This window comes from Metopolophium dirhodum, chromosome 1, assembly GCF_019925205.1.
Source record: "Metopolophium dirhodum isolate CAU chromosome 1, ASM1992520v1, whole genome shotgun sequence".
In the NCBI taxonomy this organism is placed as follows: domain Eukaryota; kingdom Metazoa; phylum Arthropoda; class Insecta; order Hemiptera; family Aphididae; genus Metopolophium; species Metopolophium dirhodum.
In genome coordinates, this window is record NC_083560.1 from 92,993,666 (window position 1) to 93,010,414 (window position 16,749).

Here is a 16,749-nt window from a genome sequence, read left to right on the forward strand (position 1 = left end):
AAATATTTATCATAAGTTTGTCGTTCAAATAATACGTTATTATAAAAATTAAAATTAACTCTTTGAGGGGCAGGCACTACCCGTGAAATAAAACCCTTCAGGGGCAGTAAATGATACCATAACATTTTTAAGCTTTTTTTTGTAAAAACTGTTTCTTATTAACTACCTACAGTCAAAACTATTAAAAAAATAATTTTAAGTTTACGAATTTTCCAGGAAAAGTCTAGGAAAAGGTGGTTATCTGTACTAACCACCGCCAAAAATGTTCCAACGAATTTGTATAACATACATCATAATATTATACTCTAAAAACTAATAAATTATTTCATTTTAGATAATTTTAAGTATTATTAATAACACATTTTATATCACAGATTTATATATCATAATATTAATCAAGTATAACAAAACATTTCTTTTATCATAACTGGTTATAAGAATTTTACCTATATTTGCTTACTAGATAATGCAATATGTTTTAAACTTTCTGATTTATATAATAATTTTTAAAACAAACATCATTTTAAAACTAATAATTTCTCTTACAATGTTTTACTTACATTTTCTTATTTTAAAATAAAATATTTAAACTGTCTGGTTTACATAACAAATTTTATAGGAACATACATAACAAATAGGTAACTTTATTATTTCTACTTTGTATGATGAATTTGAAAACACTGTGTTTCTTTTTTTAAGCACAGTGGTACTTGACAGGTATTACACATCCAAATAGTCCTTACTGGTTTCTTTTTAGTGGAACACACTGCGCATCGACGACTAGTTCCCCTAACTGGTTGATGTTTGGCTTCTTGGAGTCTTATACGTTTTGGTACAAAAGGTTTATGGTTACTTATTTCATTATTGAGAGATCTTGTTTTATTAGGTATTTGCGAACGCACTCCAATAATTTTAGCTGCTAATAGACCACCATAAACTTCTCGACGAAAGTTTTTATTATTTAATTTTTTTTCTCCATCAATTTTTGGTAGTTCTTTGTGTATAATAAAAGCATTTGTGACACAACAATCAAGCATGTGAAAAAAAATTCTCATATACCATTTCCGGCTTTTCCGATCACACTGATAATCTTTCTTCAACCTATCAAAATTATCCACAAAATTCATGTTTGCATTATAATCTTTTAGCACTGTTGGACATGGAACTTTAGTTAAACTTCCACTTTTTTCTTTTCTGTTTACACTTATTGTATCACTAGGTGAATGGAGAGATGAAAGGAGATGTACTGATTTACGATCCTTCCATTTGAACATGGTCAACCCTCTATTACTAGTTGCCCAGTCAAAATCTCCTCGCTGTAACTTATTATCATTTGCTAAAGTTGGAAGATATTTTCGGTTGAATCTGACCGTTCCACAGGCATAAATATTTTTTTCTAGAAGTTGTTCATAAAGGATGTTACTCAAAAAGAAATTATCCATATAAACGACATGATTTTTATGTTCAAGACCTTTACACAAATCAAGGACAACTCTAGCACCAAGACCCAATTCAACAGAATTTTCACATTTCCCTGTATACACTTGAAATTTTAGGTTATATCCAGATTTGTCACATAGCATCCATATTTTATAGCCCCTTTTAATTGGTTTGTCTTTCATGAACTGCTTTAGTGAACTTCTGCCTTTAAATTTCACCATTGCCTCGTCGATAGCTACTTCCCTATGGGGCTTATATAATTTATTAAAGTTTTCTCCAATATAGTTTAGAATTGGTCGAATTTTATAAAGTTTGTCATAATTTGAATGCCCTCTTTTTGGCTGTACTTGATTGTTATTAAAATGAATGTAATTGAGTAACCAACTGAAGCGCTTAACAGACATCAAATTTGAAATATAAACATTATGCAAATCAGAAGCACTTGACCAATAGTCACGATAACTGGGAAGGCGATTAATACCCATGTACAAATTTATACCAAGAAAAGTTCTTATTTCATCTTCAGTAGTGGGAGTGAATTGTTTTCCTACTTGAGTAGCATAAAAATTAGTTTGAAAAACTATATGGTCAATAATATGATCATCAAATATTTGGCAAAAAATAGCATATGGAGAAATATCATCTAAATTTTCAAAAATATCATCAGGACCACAACTATTTTCAGTAAATGGTTCAATAGCAGGCATTGAATAATTTTTACTCCATACTGGAGGATTATATGGATCATTAGGAACTTGACATTGCAAAGGATCTTGAATACATACAAGATGATCATTTGGACTTCTTTGAGATTTTTTTTTTAAGTTGACTTGTTTTTTTTGTTGACTATTTGAACCCACTTGATTTTTCTAAAAAAAAAGTTTATTCAATTACACATAATATGTAGGTAAGAAAAAATATTGTTTAGTTATTATAATATAAATAAATTATAACAACAAAATATGTTTATATGTATGTACCTCATTCTGTTTTAATCCAACTTTATTGAGAGCAGACTGTCTGTGAGATGAAGTCTGTAAATTAGTCTTCGAAGTTGACTAAACAAAAATATGTTATCATAATTTAAAGCTAGCAATAGTAATCAGTAATATTATATATTAATAATATTAGTACATAAGTATAAATATATTTAGTATTTAGTAGTATTATAATTATAAAGTACTAAATAATTTGTAAACTTACTAGGAGCATTTCTGTAGTAATTTGACTTTTTTCATCTTCTGATTCACTTGAACTAGTTGCTGACACGTCGCAAATGCCATTTGGACGGTATGTTTTGTCATGGTCAGAATCATCATCATCACTAAATAGTCCATCCTCACTTTCACTACCACTTGGTATATCTTGTAATAAAACTAACTGTATGTCATCATCAGTTAACTTAGACATGATAAGTAAGACTTAGAGTTAAGTTAGACTTAAAGTTAAGAGTACAAGAGACCATATAATAGGAATAATCAATAAATACTTGATAGGTATAAAATAAAATAAAATCGTTTTGAGGTGCGCGGTGGTTACTGTTGTTGACCACTTACAAAACGATAATATTTAATCATATTATATGAATTGATACTAAAATTGATTATGATGACAATAATAATATATAATAATTAATATAAATAAACTATGATAATGGAAGAAACAAAAAAAAAAATAATAGAAAAACCATATTTACAATAATTTATAAAAGTGTAAAAATAAATACGTTTATCACTACGTTCAGAATAATAATACTGTTCACCAACAAACAAAAAAAAAATCAAACAACAGCGCCATCTAGAGTTTTATTCATACAACATAAGTATTTATGTGGTCATAGCTGCTAACCACCGCCAAAAAAATGATAAAAATACTTATATAAGTGGTTAGTTCTACTAACCACCGCCCTTTAAGTGTCATGAAGTATGTGGTTAGTTAGCTAACCACCGCCCCTCAAAGAGTTAAAACAAATTATACGTATAAACAGTATAAGTATAAATATTATTTTTGACATCGTGGTTTCAACCGACAGGTGCAGACTAACAGCGAACGGTCGATAGCGGATAGAGCTGAGATGAACTAATAATAATAAAAATATTGTAATCAGTACTATTTGATGGATTTAGTTCAGGGGTTCTCAAAAAATATCTTAAATAATTTATTAATATTTTTTAGCAGTAGTCGGAATATAACCTTTGGCGGAAAACGGCCATGGTGGTAACGGGCAAGGGTCATTTTGGAGGAAAACGGAATCCTCTGGCTAAGCAACGGTTACGATGCTACGACGGCAATGATTCATTGACATACCTACTAATAATCGATCTTGTTTAAAGAGATAAATAATATACGACTGAGAGAGACATTTTTTCGTGCATCAGAAAAACAGTCAACTATATTACGGAAAAAATTAGAAAAATCCTTTTCTTGGTTGAACAATTTTGGGAGACTAGATGGATGGAACGATATAAGTATATTTTAATTTTGGTTGAAGATTTTATTGAAAAAAATGTCTGAGGCACTCGGGGACTGCCGCGTTAAAGCTATTGCATAGCAATATTTAGAAGCTATGTATCATGTAATTATAACTATTTATTTTTGTATGATATCAATAAATTCAAGTTACACTTTTTGAGCGCGACGACCGAAAAGAAAATGACAAAATGAGTTTTTTTTGATAATGGTAGATAAAGACCGTACGGAAATATTTTATTTGAGACTTTTTGCTTAGACAACTGGTTAGACTGTAAATAACAAAAATAATAATAACACCTTACGGTCACGCTTTTTCGTTACCTACGAAAAAATTTTTTCAGTCACCACGCCAGCGATAAAAGCTATGCAATAGCTTAATAATAAGTGCATTGGAAGGTTAACATTACAATTGACGAAGCAGTTTTTCCATTACATAAATCTATGTGTAATTTTAATTTTATTATAACTATCTGTATTTTGGAAAAAAATTCTTGAAATAACTTGTTTTATTTTCAAATATCTGCAAACAGAAAAAATAGATTTAGCCATTGCAATAGAATCTATAGAATGAACAATTAAAAAATTACAAGATTTATGGACGGAAGAAACTTTTGTTTCTATATTTCATCGTGCTTGTGAAATTGCAAAAGAAATTGGTACATTACCAACAATACCAAGAGTAGTCGGGACTCAAAAACATCGAAAAAATTATGCAATACACAATTATGACCATGTTTCTAACTATAGACAATTATATTATCCATATCTAGATGATATTCTAGCATAATTTATTGAACGTTTTAAAATTAACTCTAATATTTTTTTTTATTTATCTTCTTTATTACCTACCAAGCAAAATTGGTAATTTATCATTTAGCGATATACAGCCAGCTATTGATTTTTATAAAGAAGATATAAGATTTAATAATCACAACATTCACATGGACTTATTAAAAAATTAATTTGAATTTTGGAAGCAAAAATGGTCTAATGAAGAATATAACTTACCAAAAAATGCATTAGACCCATTATCAAAATATCCCGAAGACTTATTCCCACATATAAATATTTTACTAAAACTTTTTGCTTTTTTGCCTGTATCATCGGCATCGGTTGAAAGAAGTTTTTCTTCTTTAAAAAGAATCAAGACCTATCTAAGAAACTCTGCCGGTGAGGCAAGGTTAAATGGGTTAGCATTTATGAATATACACAGAGATATACAAATTAATAGAGATAATATTTTAAATATGTTTTCATCAAAAAAAGAAAGGTGCTTAGATTTGAAATTGTGACAATTTACATTAAGATATTAAATTCATAATACATTAAATAGTATGTGTATGTTTTAAATTATTTCCTATTTTTCTATAGAGTCAAGTATGAATGTTTAAGCCCCCCCCCCCCCCACCACCACAAAGAAAAGAAAAAAAATAAATCCTTGGTACGGCCGCGGCACTGATTGAAACAATTTACAATAATAAATAAGATATAAATATATATATTTTACAGTTAATGATGTAAATTAGGTAATACCCACGATTAAAGATAGTATGGTTGCCCAACGAATCTAGAAAAGTGTCTACCGAAATGAATCTCCATTATGAGTATTAAACAGCTGGAGACTTACGCACTAGCGTTTATTTGTTGTAGTGACTATAAATGCAATTACCTTTCAAAAGTAAATTTTAGTTCTGTGATCGCCACCATGACATATAAGCGCTAGTGCTTAAGTCTCCAGCTGTTTAATTTAACTTTAATACTAATTATAGAGATTCATTTCGGTAGACACTTTTCAAGTATTGGAATCATGGCTCGATGGGCAACCATACTAATATCGTCAATGCCTAGGCATTACTGACAATAATTCGAATATTTTGTTAACATTTACAACTATCACTAGGAAATTACTTTAATGATACATGTATCCGGTAGGCGGCTTTATTTTACTTAAAATGTGTACCTTATGTACGACCAAAGACCACCGACATCTTAGAACCGAAAAGTACGTTATTTTTACTACCAATTATAGATAAATCAATAAATCGACTTTACAACGCAAAGTCGTTTCTAATTAAAATTTACAAATACATTATTTAAACTTTTACATGCGTACGTAACTGTTTACAACTTATAATAAAATTAGTACCTAAAATTAGAGTTTACCTAACAACCATTTTACATTAGATTTTTAATTTTAATTGATTTAACATTTTTACCAATTATGTCTAAAAAAGCCAAGAGTTATCGTCATTACCTAAGAAATATTTCTAAATACATCGTTGCCTGGAAATAAAGGACATAAGCGTTATTTCTTAGTCAATATCGTATACTTTCAATTTGATCGGAAATATCGTTATTGACTATTTTTTTTTATAGTTATTAACGTTAATTCCTTAATTTGCCGGTAACATGCATATATATATAAATACAGTTACACACTTACATTTATGATTCTATCGCCTTATAAGTTATATCTAAGCTTTTATTCTAATATAAAGTATTTATCTTATGAATCTATAACTTTTATGTTTCAAAATATTAATATAGATACATAATATCTACAACGATTATTTTAATATAAACTGTGGGTATTAATTATTTTTAAATTGTATTTTAGTCACAAGCGGCAGAATGCAATTTAGGAGGGGATTTGACAGAAATTAAATGCCAAAACCGACCGATTTGCAAGGTAAAAAATCATGTGTTGATTATACATTTAAATTAAAATATACATTTTTTAGCATCTCCATAATTGCCCTTAAGTGGCATTTATATATAAATAAAGCAAAAACCTATGTTTCAAATTCAAAATACACGCTGAAACAATTTACAAATATAGGTGTATATATATATTATATACCTATGACTCTATCGCCTTATAAATTATATCTAAGCATTTAGGTACTACCTCTATAAACTATTAACTTATTAATCTATAACTGTTAGAAACGGTTTCTATTCACTCCTTCACTCGTTTTAAATCGTGCGATTACTTGAGTTCACAAGGGACAGTGCTCGGCCGAGTTCACTCCCTGGCCCGATTACTCGTCACGTGTAAAATAGGCAAATATAGGCATTATGTTTTTAAAATAACATAGGTACCTATATATTATTATGTATACCTATTAAAATATTATATTAATATAAACAGTGGGTTTTAAATATTTCTAATTTTCTAAATTATATCTAAACTTATATTATAATATAAATGATTTAGTTTTTATCTTATGAATCTGTAACTTTTATGTTTCAAAATATTGACTTAAAGTGTGTGTTTTAATTATTTCTAAATTGTATTTTAGTCACAAGTTTTAGATTGCAATTCAGGAGGAAATTTGACGGTAAATAAACACGAAGACCCATCAACTTGCAAGGTAAGAAAATCATGTGTTGATTATAAATTTTAAATCAAAAAGGGGGAAACACTAAGTAGGTGTATCCCTTTGATAAACAGTAGGAGTCGAGTGAACCTCGTCATTGAGTCGGTGACTGTAATAATTGAGGAGTTACCTAGTCAGCGTTCCAATTCTTTTTCAAATTTTTTAACGTAAAAAATAAAACTTATAACCTTCAATTAAATTTTCCAACATTTTGACCAAGTACAGATAATAATTGAAAAAAAAATCATAAATGTCTCAATTCCATAAATAGCTCAAAAAGAGTTAAAATGTTTTAAAAATTTTACCATGTATAGAAAATGATAAAATAAATATTTGGTAAAAATTATAAGTATTCACGACTATTTTTTTAAAGAGTTAAGTACATAAAAAAACCAAATCGATTTTGTGGAATATTGTTTTTGAATAAAAATTTCCTATTTTTCTTATTTTTTTTTGGTTTATCCTGCTATTTAGAAGAGTACTTGGAATTTTTACTTTTGATTCTCTCAATTACCATTCAGTTACAATTTTCTACCAGAAACCAACTTCAGGTTAAAAATCGAAGCATGTTCACTGTTCCTATAGGTAATGAGCGACAGTAAAAAAACACAAAGGTGTCATTGTAAAATCAATACATTTATTTGTCAGTTCAAGGTAGAATATTTGAAAAATGTCAAGTATTGACCTATATATTGGGTGTTAATGTTGAATCGTGCAGAACCTAAACACGTTTAGTTTTTATCCAAATGTTAATAGTTAGGTCCTCTTAAAATTTTAAATATGTTAATATTCCACTGCTACAGCCTACAGGTATATTGTCCCTTTTTACATACCTACCTAGGTAATAGGTGCCCAGTGAATTTATACACGAGCACACGGACACGGCGAATCACACCAATATACCTACCCAATAATTCATTATTAACAATAAATACATATCAATTTTGAAACAGATCACATAATAGTACCTATTACGTGTTGTGCTTTAGTTGTTAGATGTAAAACCGCCGGATCAAGACAATGCATGCAATTACCGAAAATACATTTATGCAATTATAAAAAAAATAGTTGAAACTATTTCGTTCTGCTCGCAAAAGACAACGGTTGAAGTTAAACCGATCGATTGTTGTGTAAGTTAACAATAGTTAAAAACATTAATAATTATTTTCTAAGTGGAAAAATATGCATAAATTCACACAATTTTTTTATTTTAAAATATTCAGTTGTATCACAATAATTTCTTAAAAATTGTATGTATTATGTACATGAGTATATGTATATAAATAAAGCATTGATTCAACGTACATAGGCACTTGTTGAAACAATTGACAATTACAATAAAAAAAAAGATGATAGGTATTGTCTATTATATTATATCGTCTTATAAATTATATCTATACTTTTATTACCTTTTATTACCTATACATTTCAATTAGAATCCTATTAGTTCAAAACAAAATAGTATTACCTTTAGGTGTCCAGATACAAAAATAACAAAACATTTTGCGTGTTATGTGCAGTTGACCCTGGACTTGATAAAAGTAACTATCATTTCTTTTTAGATGTAGTTGACCGTTTTCATTAGTGCAACTTTTTATTTTTTTCATTAAAATTCCTTCTTCTGGAGTAAAACTCTTAGCAGACGCTGGACATTTAATTTCGACGAGACTATCATTGTCCATTAGTCCATCGGGAGACGCCGCTAAAAATTGTAAATTTGCATCTACAAATAAACCTGCACTTTCAATTTTTTTTCCAATTATTTTCTCCAACTCTTCTTTAACCATATCTTTGTGAGCAATTCCATATCTGCGTAGCAGCATTACCACTAAAAGTCCCATACAACATTTCTTTTATTACCTTTTCGCGAGACGTGGTTTGGCGCATTTTACATAATTTACCAAACACTGAAGCAGTGAGTCTAAAAAATAAAAATTTATACATTTTAAAACATTTTAAAACATTCATATAAACTTATTATTTTGTTAAAAAAATATGAAATATCTACCTTTTTTTCGCTCCAAATGCCATTCATCACATTGATGTTGTCGTTAAGTATTCATTTCTAAGTCTATAATTTGTTTTTCAGTTAATTTTAAATTTTCCATGAACTTATTTTTTAACTGTCGGATTTCAACATCAGTAAAAATGGGTCATGAGACACATTTCCATAGTTTTCATCTGGTCCTCCTATTGTTGTACATTTTTTTCTATTTTTTGGTCCACTAAAAAGACATCGCCGTCGTTTTCGAGTTTCAGCTCTTACTATATGCCTTTTAATATACATTTTTGTAAATCTCCCTGGGCTTTTATTTGTTACATGTTTGTTAAACAAAGAAAGACGGTTTGGTCCTGAATTATATGCAGTGACTGCTGCGCTACACCTTAGTTGATAAGACCCTTTCAACGAAAAATGTACGCGTTTCCCTCCGACATATTTGGTTAAAATTGAATAATAAAGTTCAGCTGAATTTTTATTATAGCCATACATTAAACTTTCGGTATGATAAGTTAGAAGATTTCGGGCTCTACAAATATCATCCCAAACACCAAAGATTTTTAAATCGGGTACGATGTTTTCTTCTCCTAAAACATATATAATACAAGCGTCAAGAAAACCAAACAATAATTTAAGAAAAAACTGAGAATTTGATTTTTTATTGTAACTCTAGAAATATAACCGTAGATGATGCATCACATAATGGTTATATTAGCAATTTATATGCACCATAATATTTTCAAAATACTGCGATTATTTTTTAACTATTTATAGGTCAAAAATCTTGAAAATGTATTATAACCATCCTCATAAGTTGTTGTTAGTGAACATTAAAAAAAAGCCGAGCATACGTTTACAGTATTTTTTTATGAGCACCTAAAGTTAAAATGTTGATAAAATTTATCAAAATCACGAAAATTGGCATTTTTTCGAGTTAGAATATATAACAATTTTTCTATTTATATCTAAGTTTTAAAAATATATTAAAAAATTCCCCTTAAATTTTCCTACATTTAACAAATAATACAAATAGGTTGACTGGAAAGTCAAGTTAATTTTTACGTGCGTTTGAAGTTACATATTATATATTCACTCGTAAATTAACTAATTCTCATACAACGATTTTCTTATTTTGTCGTTATTCAAAAACTATTAACTTGAAATTTATATATTATGAGTTATTTATAGTTATTTTTAAGTTTTTATTCTATAAATCATAAATGTCATACAAACATACAGTACACAAATAAAAATTACATACCTTTCTTTTGACCCTCACAAAAATACGATTGGTATTTAGTGTGGTCTCCGAAAACATGATTAGGTCCGTTTGTTATATCTGCTTTGAGTAAAGTCAGTGTTGCTTCATATGTGCGATCTATTTGTTCAAGTCTTCTATATTTTATCGCTTCAGTGACAGCATACCGAAGCCTAAGTAAGCGATCATGAACCACTTTCCGATAACAACCAGGTATGACATCTCCTTTATCATTTTTTCTTTTCCCACTTATATCTCTAAGACGATTTATGTAGTTACGTAGTAAATGATTAGTACATTCTACTTTTTTTATAACAACATTTGTACCATATGGCTTTTCCAATCTTAAACGTTTCATAATACTACTGTCACCATCTCCTTTTTTTATAATATATTCAATAATACAACGTATAAATGAAAATATTTATGCAAAAAATAAAAATAAAGTCACTTACCTATTAACTGAGAATATATAACATTATGCATATGCAGACTTTACTTGAACCCTTCAACAATAATATCGGCTTACATCGCGGTTGAGGCCGAATTCCAATTTTTGAAACATACATGATCCTGTGCTATTTCGTCACGGTTTTCAGCTAATTGACATATATAACAATATTTGTTTCTGACTCCACAAAATATAACTTTTTTTGTTTTTGCACCAAAAATACAAGCCTATAAATATATTTTGTAATATATCACGTAACATAAATAATTATTCATATACCTATATATTATATTATATTATACTACTATTGTATTTAAAATATAATAATATAATATAATTATTATTATAGATACATGTTTTATATTATTAGAATATATTTAATTTTATATGCTTAGGAACTATGTTTTTTATAATATGCAGTTTATTTTTTACTTACAACTCCGGACAGTGCGTTGTATTTAGTTTTGTAAGATCGCTTGCTCCAAGCGCCATCAGCGACTACTGCAATTTTAGGTCGTCCTAAATGGTCAACTTGACCATTTTCTATCGCTAATCGTTTTTCTTCTTGTCCCACTAACTGCATTTCATTCAATGCTATGGTGTTCATATGCATATGCATAGTATTATGAAAATCTTGATACGTTCTATTACACATATTGGGCATATTTAATGTCGCAGCAAATTCTTCTAATTGACTATAGCCTTGTCCGGTATTAACTGTAGCACTTACTATAGCCATATTAATATTAACATTTTTACTGTTACAGATCTCATCCTCATTATTTATATTTTCTGTAATGCCACATACTTTGCATTTAAATTGAAAAGTGCTGAGATATCCCTTACGTATTTCGTTTAAAAACTCCAAATCACGGAAAGTACAATTAAAACCTTGATGGTGAATTGATTGCAGTGAACGAAATAGATGTTTGATATCTACAATTCGTCTACCTTCAAGTGTTTCCCACGGATTAACTTTTACGCTGATTTCATTTTGTGAAAGGTATGAAAAAGAGTTTTCTAAATTTCTTGAGACATTCATCGGGTTTTTTTTTTTTTGTTGTGGCTAGAATATTTGTAGTAATCAATGTATTTTCTGGGGTTTTGGAACAAAATATAGTCGAAGTAGATGGTCCCACAATTATTTCATTTGTCTATAGTTTAAAAAGAAGTGTATGCTATATATATATATATTTTTAAATTAAATGTTTAAAACAATATAAATAATATTTAAAAACGCGTGCAAATTTTTTTTATTAAAGTAGACAAATAACATATGAGGAATCTTGTATTACATTCTCAAAACTTATATTTAAAAAGAAATTTTTTTATGAATTTCTAACTCAAAATAATTTGCAAATTTTCGTCATTTTTACGTAATTTGTCAAAATTTAAACTTTAAATGCTTATAAAAAATTGTGACAATGCATTTTTTTTCTGCCTTTGAAACATAATATTAGGAGCCTTCTATTAAATTTTCAAGATTTTATATCCAACAAGCAAAATTTTATTGTTATTTATAAAAAAAAAATATTTTAAAAATGTTATGGTGTGTAGACAATGCTTATATAAACATTCAATCAAAATTTCATGTATCTACTGTAATTTCTTTTAGAGTTACACCAAAAGCCAAAATCGATTTTGTCAAAAATCAGTTTTGCATAAAATTTCCCGTTTTTTTTTTTAATTTTTCATTTATTTTTCATCACGTTTTTGAAAATTATTGGGAAACAGCATTGTAAAATCAATACATTAATCGCTCCGCTCAGAATCTAAAAAAATATTTACCAGAACTTTAATTTTTTACAAGCATTTGAAGTTCAAATTATATAAAATGTGTGCTTTTGTGTGCTAGAAAATTTAACTAAAGTTTATTTATAAATATTTCATATCGGAATCAGAATCTTTTTTTTTATTGTATTTGCGCGTAAATACACTGAAGTTTTTAATGTACCTTATAACGTTATTCGTGTAAACAGATAAAAAAAAAAAAATTCAATCTATTCAATATATTATAAATACCTACCTCATCATTGTTTTTATGATCTTCGAGTTTTTTCCGTTTCAAGTTAGCCAAATTTGGTTTTTTCCGTGGTGCACATAGCTTGAGACGCGCTTTTTTACCAAAACGCCAGTCTTCATTCATTTTAAAATTTAAAAAAGTAATCACGGACAAGAAAAACAAATTGAACTTAACCGGCTGAATAGTTGAACACAACTAATTATATTTTGTTTTGTAGTAACATAAATTTACTTATTACCATATATTTTATACTTTACAATTATTATATAATATATTATTATTTCATTTCCGTAGTCATTAGCTCTAATTGATTTATAATCGTTCGGAATGAGGGTACTATTGTTATGGCTACTAAGATTCTTAGAAATGTTCTAACGCCCATACGCGCATGCACAAATCAAAAAACACTGAGTAAATACTTTTGCTCCTGCTCTAGGACAGCAATTTTATGCAAACAGTACCAAAAGAGAAATGAAAATTCAGCTTGTTTTGATTGACTTATATTAATTTTGAAAAGATGATTATATTCGTTAGTCTATTTTCTAGGTTTGCTCGGAAGTAGATTTACGATTTTATTTTTAGTTAATATGATATAATGCATAATAAGTTTACATTTTTCTCAAAATAAACTTATACTTAAATTAGTTGTAGATAGGGACGAAATTAAATATATAAAAATCCACTTCCGAGTAAACTTAGAAAAGAGGAATGCAAATCGAATTCCGTTTTCAAAATTGAAATCTAGCTACTGGAAGTATGTTTAATTTTCTTTCGCTTATTGGTCTAAATGTATGGAAAAAATGTAGTGCTGCAGCCCCCTTGAAGGGATTTTGAATGTCGACTTTTTTTATCCTATCCTTTATTATAAATTAAAGCATATAATTATTACGATTGATTGGGATCGTGAGTATAGATTTATAAACGAAGGCTATAATGATTTATGATACACCTGAGTCTGCGTGTCTTTATTAACTTATTGTTGACGATGATTTCATTATTGAAATTATGTGAGTATATATTATTATAACTCCTTACCTGGTTGATGTTGCTTGACTTGAACAATGATAGAGTTTGAAAAGAGAGTATTGACGATGTTAGTTCTTTTGAAATAATGTAAGTACAATTTTTGGTTTGAAATAAAAGTTATTTTAATAATTCACAACAAGATATCATTAGATTTGAAATGATTATGTTAAGTTAATAATCGCTTTATAATTTTGGTAGCGAAATAAAACAGTGCGTATGCAACTGTATGGGACAATATTGGCTAATGTGAACAGACTGATCTGAATATCGAAATGGGGGTTCTACTTATAGTATTGACCTTTGATACCTTGTTGTTCCATATTAAATTGTTGTTGTTTATTTTACATAGGTACATGGGAATAATCAAAATATGTTTTTGTAAAATTAGTGACATTTGTACATGTATAGATTTTTGTACATTTTGATTAATATCAGCGTATATGGATATAGATATTTATTATGTTTTGATAGTGTTTATTAGAATATATTGTTTTGTAATTTGATTTTATAATGAGTATGACTGTTGTTGTTGTGTATAATTTTGGGTAATATAATGGGTACATGGGTACAGATATTTATTGTGGTTTTCTGGTAATGACATATTTAATATTATTATGATGATATTGAATCATTAAGGTGTGTAGGCGCAATGATGTATATATCATTACATAATATATATTAATTATTAACATATTTATTGTACTAATTAAATATTTCAAAACATTTATTAATTTTTTTTAAATTGTATTTTAGGCACAAACTAATTACAATTCAAGAGCGTATATTGATTATAAATGTAAATTAAAATATACATTTTTTCGCACATCAATAATTGACCTAAAGCAAAATGTATATAATATAAATAAATCATTGTTTTAAAATGCATACTACATACATTTTGAAAAAATTTACTATAACAAACTAGTTATAAATAGATTATTTCATATAGGCTATAATTATATATTATATATATTTTTTTAAATATTAACCTAATATGTATATAAGTATGATATAATTATATTTATATAAACTGTGAGTTGTATATATTTCTAAATTATTTTTTAGTCACGAACTGCAGATTACAATTCGAGAGTAGATTTGTCAGTGTATAAATATGAAACCCGACCAACATGCGAGGTAAGAAAATCATTTGATGATTATAAACTTTTATTAACATTTCATAAGTCGATAAAAATTCCTAGACGGAAGTCAGTGGCGGGAACTGCTGTGAAGACAATATAAGGCTAAAAGATGAGTTAGCTGAAATTGAAATAATTAAAAACCAGTTGCTATGTGAAAAACGATTGAAAAAAATTGCTGGATATACACTTTTATTTAATATACGTAAAGCTAGCTTAAATATTAAAAGAGAGAATATATTACGTTATTACCTATAAGTTATATAAGTTATAAAATTATTATTTTTATTGTTTAAGGTCACAGCATTTTACTCTTTAACGATTATAAAATATAATTATTACGCATTATACGCAGTATAAAAATTAGCATTTTTAATTTACACTACATTATATACGCATAATTTACTACGAAATTGAACTATCGTAAAAAACCCTCATACATTGATAATGTATATAGGTACTTACCATCAAGTTTCATAATAGGTCGATTCACTCTAATTTTTAAATTAACTTAGTTAAACATGATCTGCTGAGAGTAAATTTGCTATATTATGCACTTTTAAGACGGATACAACAAATAGGTAGGTATCTGTGTAGCGTCCACTTAACTCATTTTATTTAGATGGACTGTACACGTTTATTTCTTTTAAAAAAGAGGCCTTCAACCTTTTTATGCAGAGGGCCACATATTATTTTCTAAAAGGCTTGCGGGCCTCATTCGTAGTAAAAACATGTATTTATACAAAAATTCAGTTTTATTGTTACAATTTTTATGATGAAATTTTAAATAATAAATTATTTATTTTATTTTTAGTGTGATAACTGACATTGTTTTTCAATACTAATTTTCCTATTTTATTTGGTTGGATCAGAGACAATGGAATCTTGAGTGAGTTTTCTAAGTGAATGGCAGTTAACCGACAGTGACAGGGCTTAATTTTGGGGAACATGGAGGGGCAAAATTACAAAAAGTGCGAAAATTGGCTATAAAATTGCTAAACACAGTGTGAAAGATAGGAAACTATAGTGATTGGAGGGGGGGGGGAATTCCCACTTTACCACTCCCTAGGATCAGTCACTGTTAATCGAGCTCTAGCTCATTCATGAAAAAATATGCTCACAAGTGTAAATTTTGCCAAAAACAGACATCATAATGCGCTGTTTCGAAGAAAAGGTGTCTCCATGTCAATATTTTTTGAAAAAAAATTGGAAGTTCAACCTTATTGTACTTTTCATATAATATTTTATTGTTCTGTAAATCAGAAATCTCCATTTGCATATTTTCTGGGATATCTTCAACTGCGATAGTGAAAATGAAATTGAAAACAAATTAAAAACTTTTCATTAGCTTTGAAATCTAAGAACCTTGAATAAAAAAACTGGAGTTTTAAATCAGAAATTTAAATCTAATGCTTCTGCGTGTTTTCCGTTGTAACATAACGTTTTGACAAACATGGGAAGAGAGTTTTGTCAATTTTTCATTAACGATACAAGTTTGTAAATTCCTGTAATTTCCCTGCATGTTTGGTACCATCATGTCTGTTCGAGCACCATCCACGTT

The 16,749-nt window shown here is 28.2% G+C and overlaps 1 protein-coding gene and 1 pseudogene across 1 annotated transcript; one reads left to right on the forward strand and one right to left on the reverse strand.

Annotated features, from left to right (window-relative positions):
- Window positions 1-653: 653 nt before the first annotated feature.
- LOC132945995 (piggyBac transposable element-derived protein 4-like) lies at window positions 654-2,850 on the reverse strand. Its single transcript, XM_061015854.1, has 3 exons — window positions 2,644-2,850; window positions 2,421-2,498; window positions 654-2,309 (listed from the first exon to the last, which is right to left on the reverse strand). The coding sequence occupies exons 1-3, from the start codon at window positions 2,848-2,850 to the stop codon at window positions 654-656; spliced, it is 1,941 nt and encodes a 646-aa protein (XP_060871837.1).
- Window positions 2,851-3,358: 508 nt separating this feature from the next.
- On the forward strand, window positions 3,359-5,204 carry LOC132946011 (52 kDa repressor of the inhibitor of the protein kinase-like; annotated as a pseudogene).
- Window positions 5,205-16,749: the final 11,545 nt, after the last annotated feature.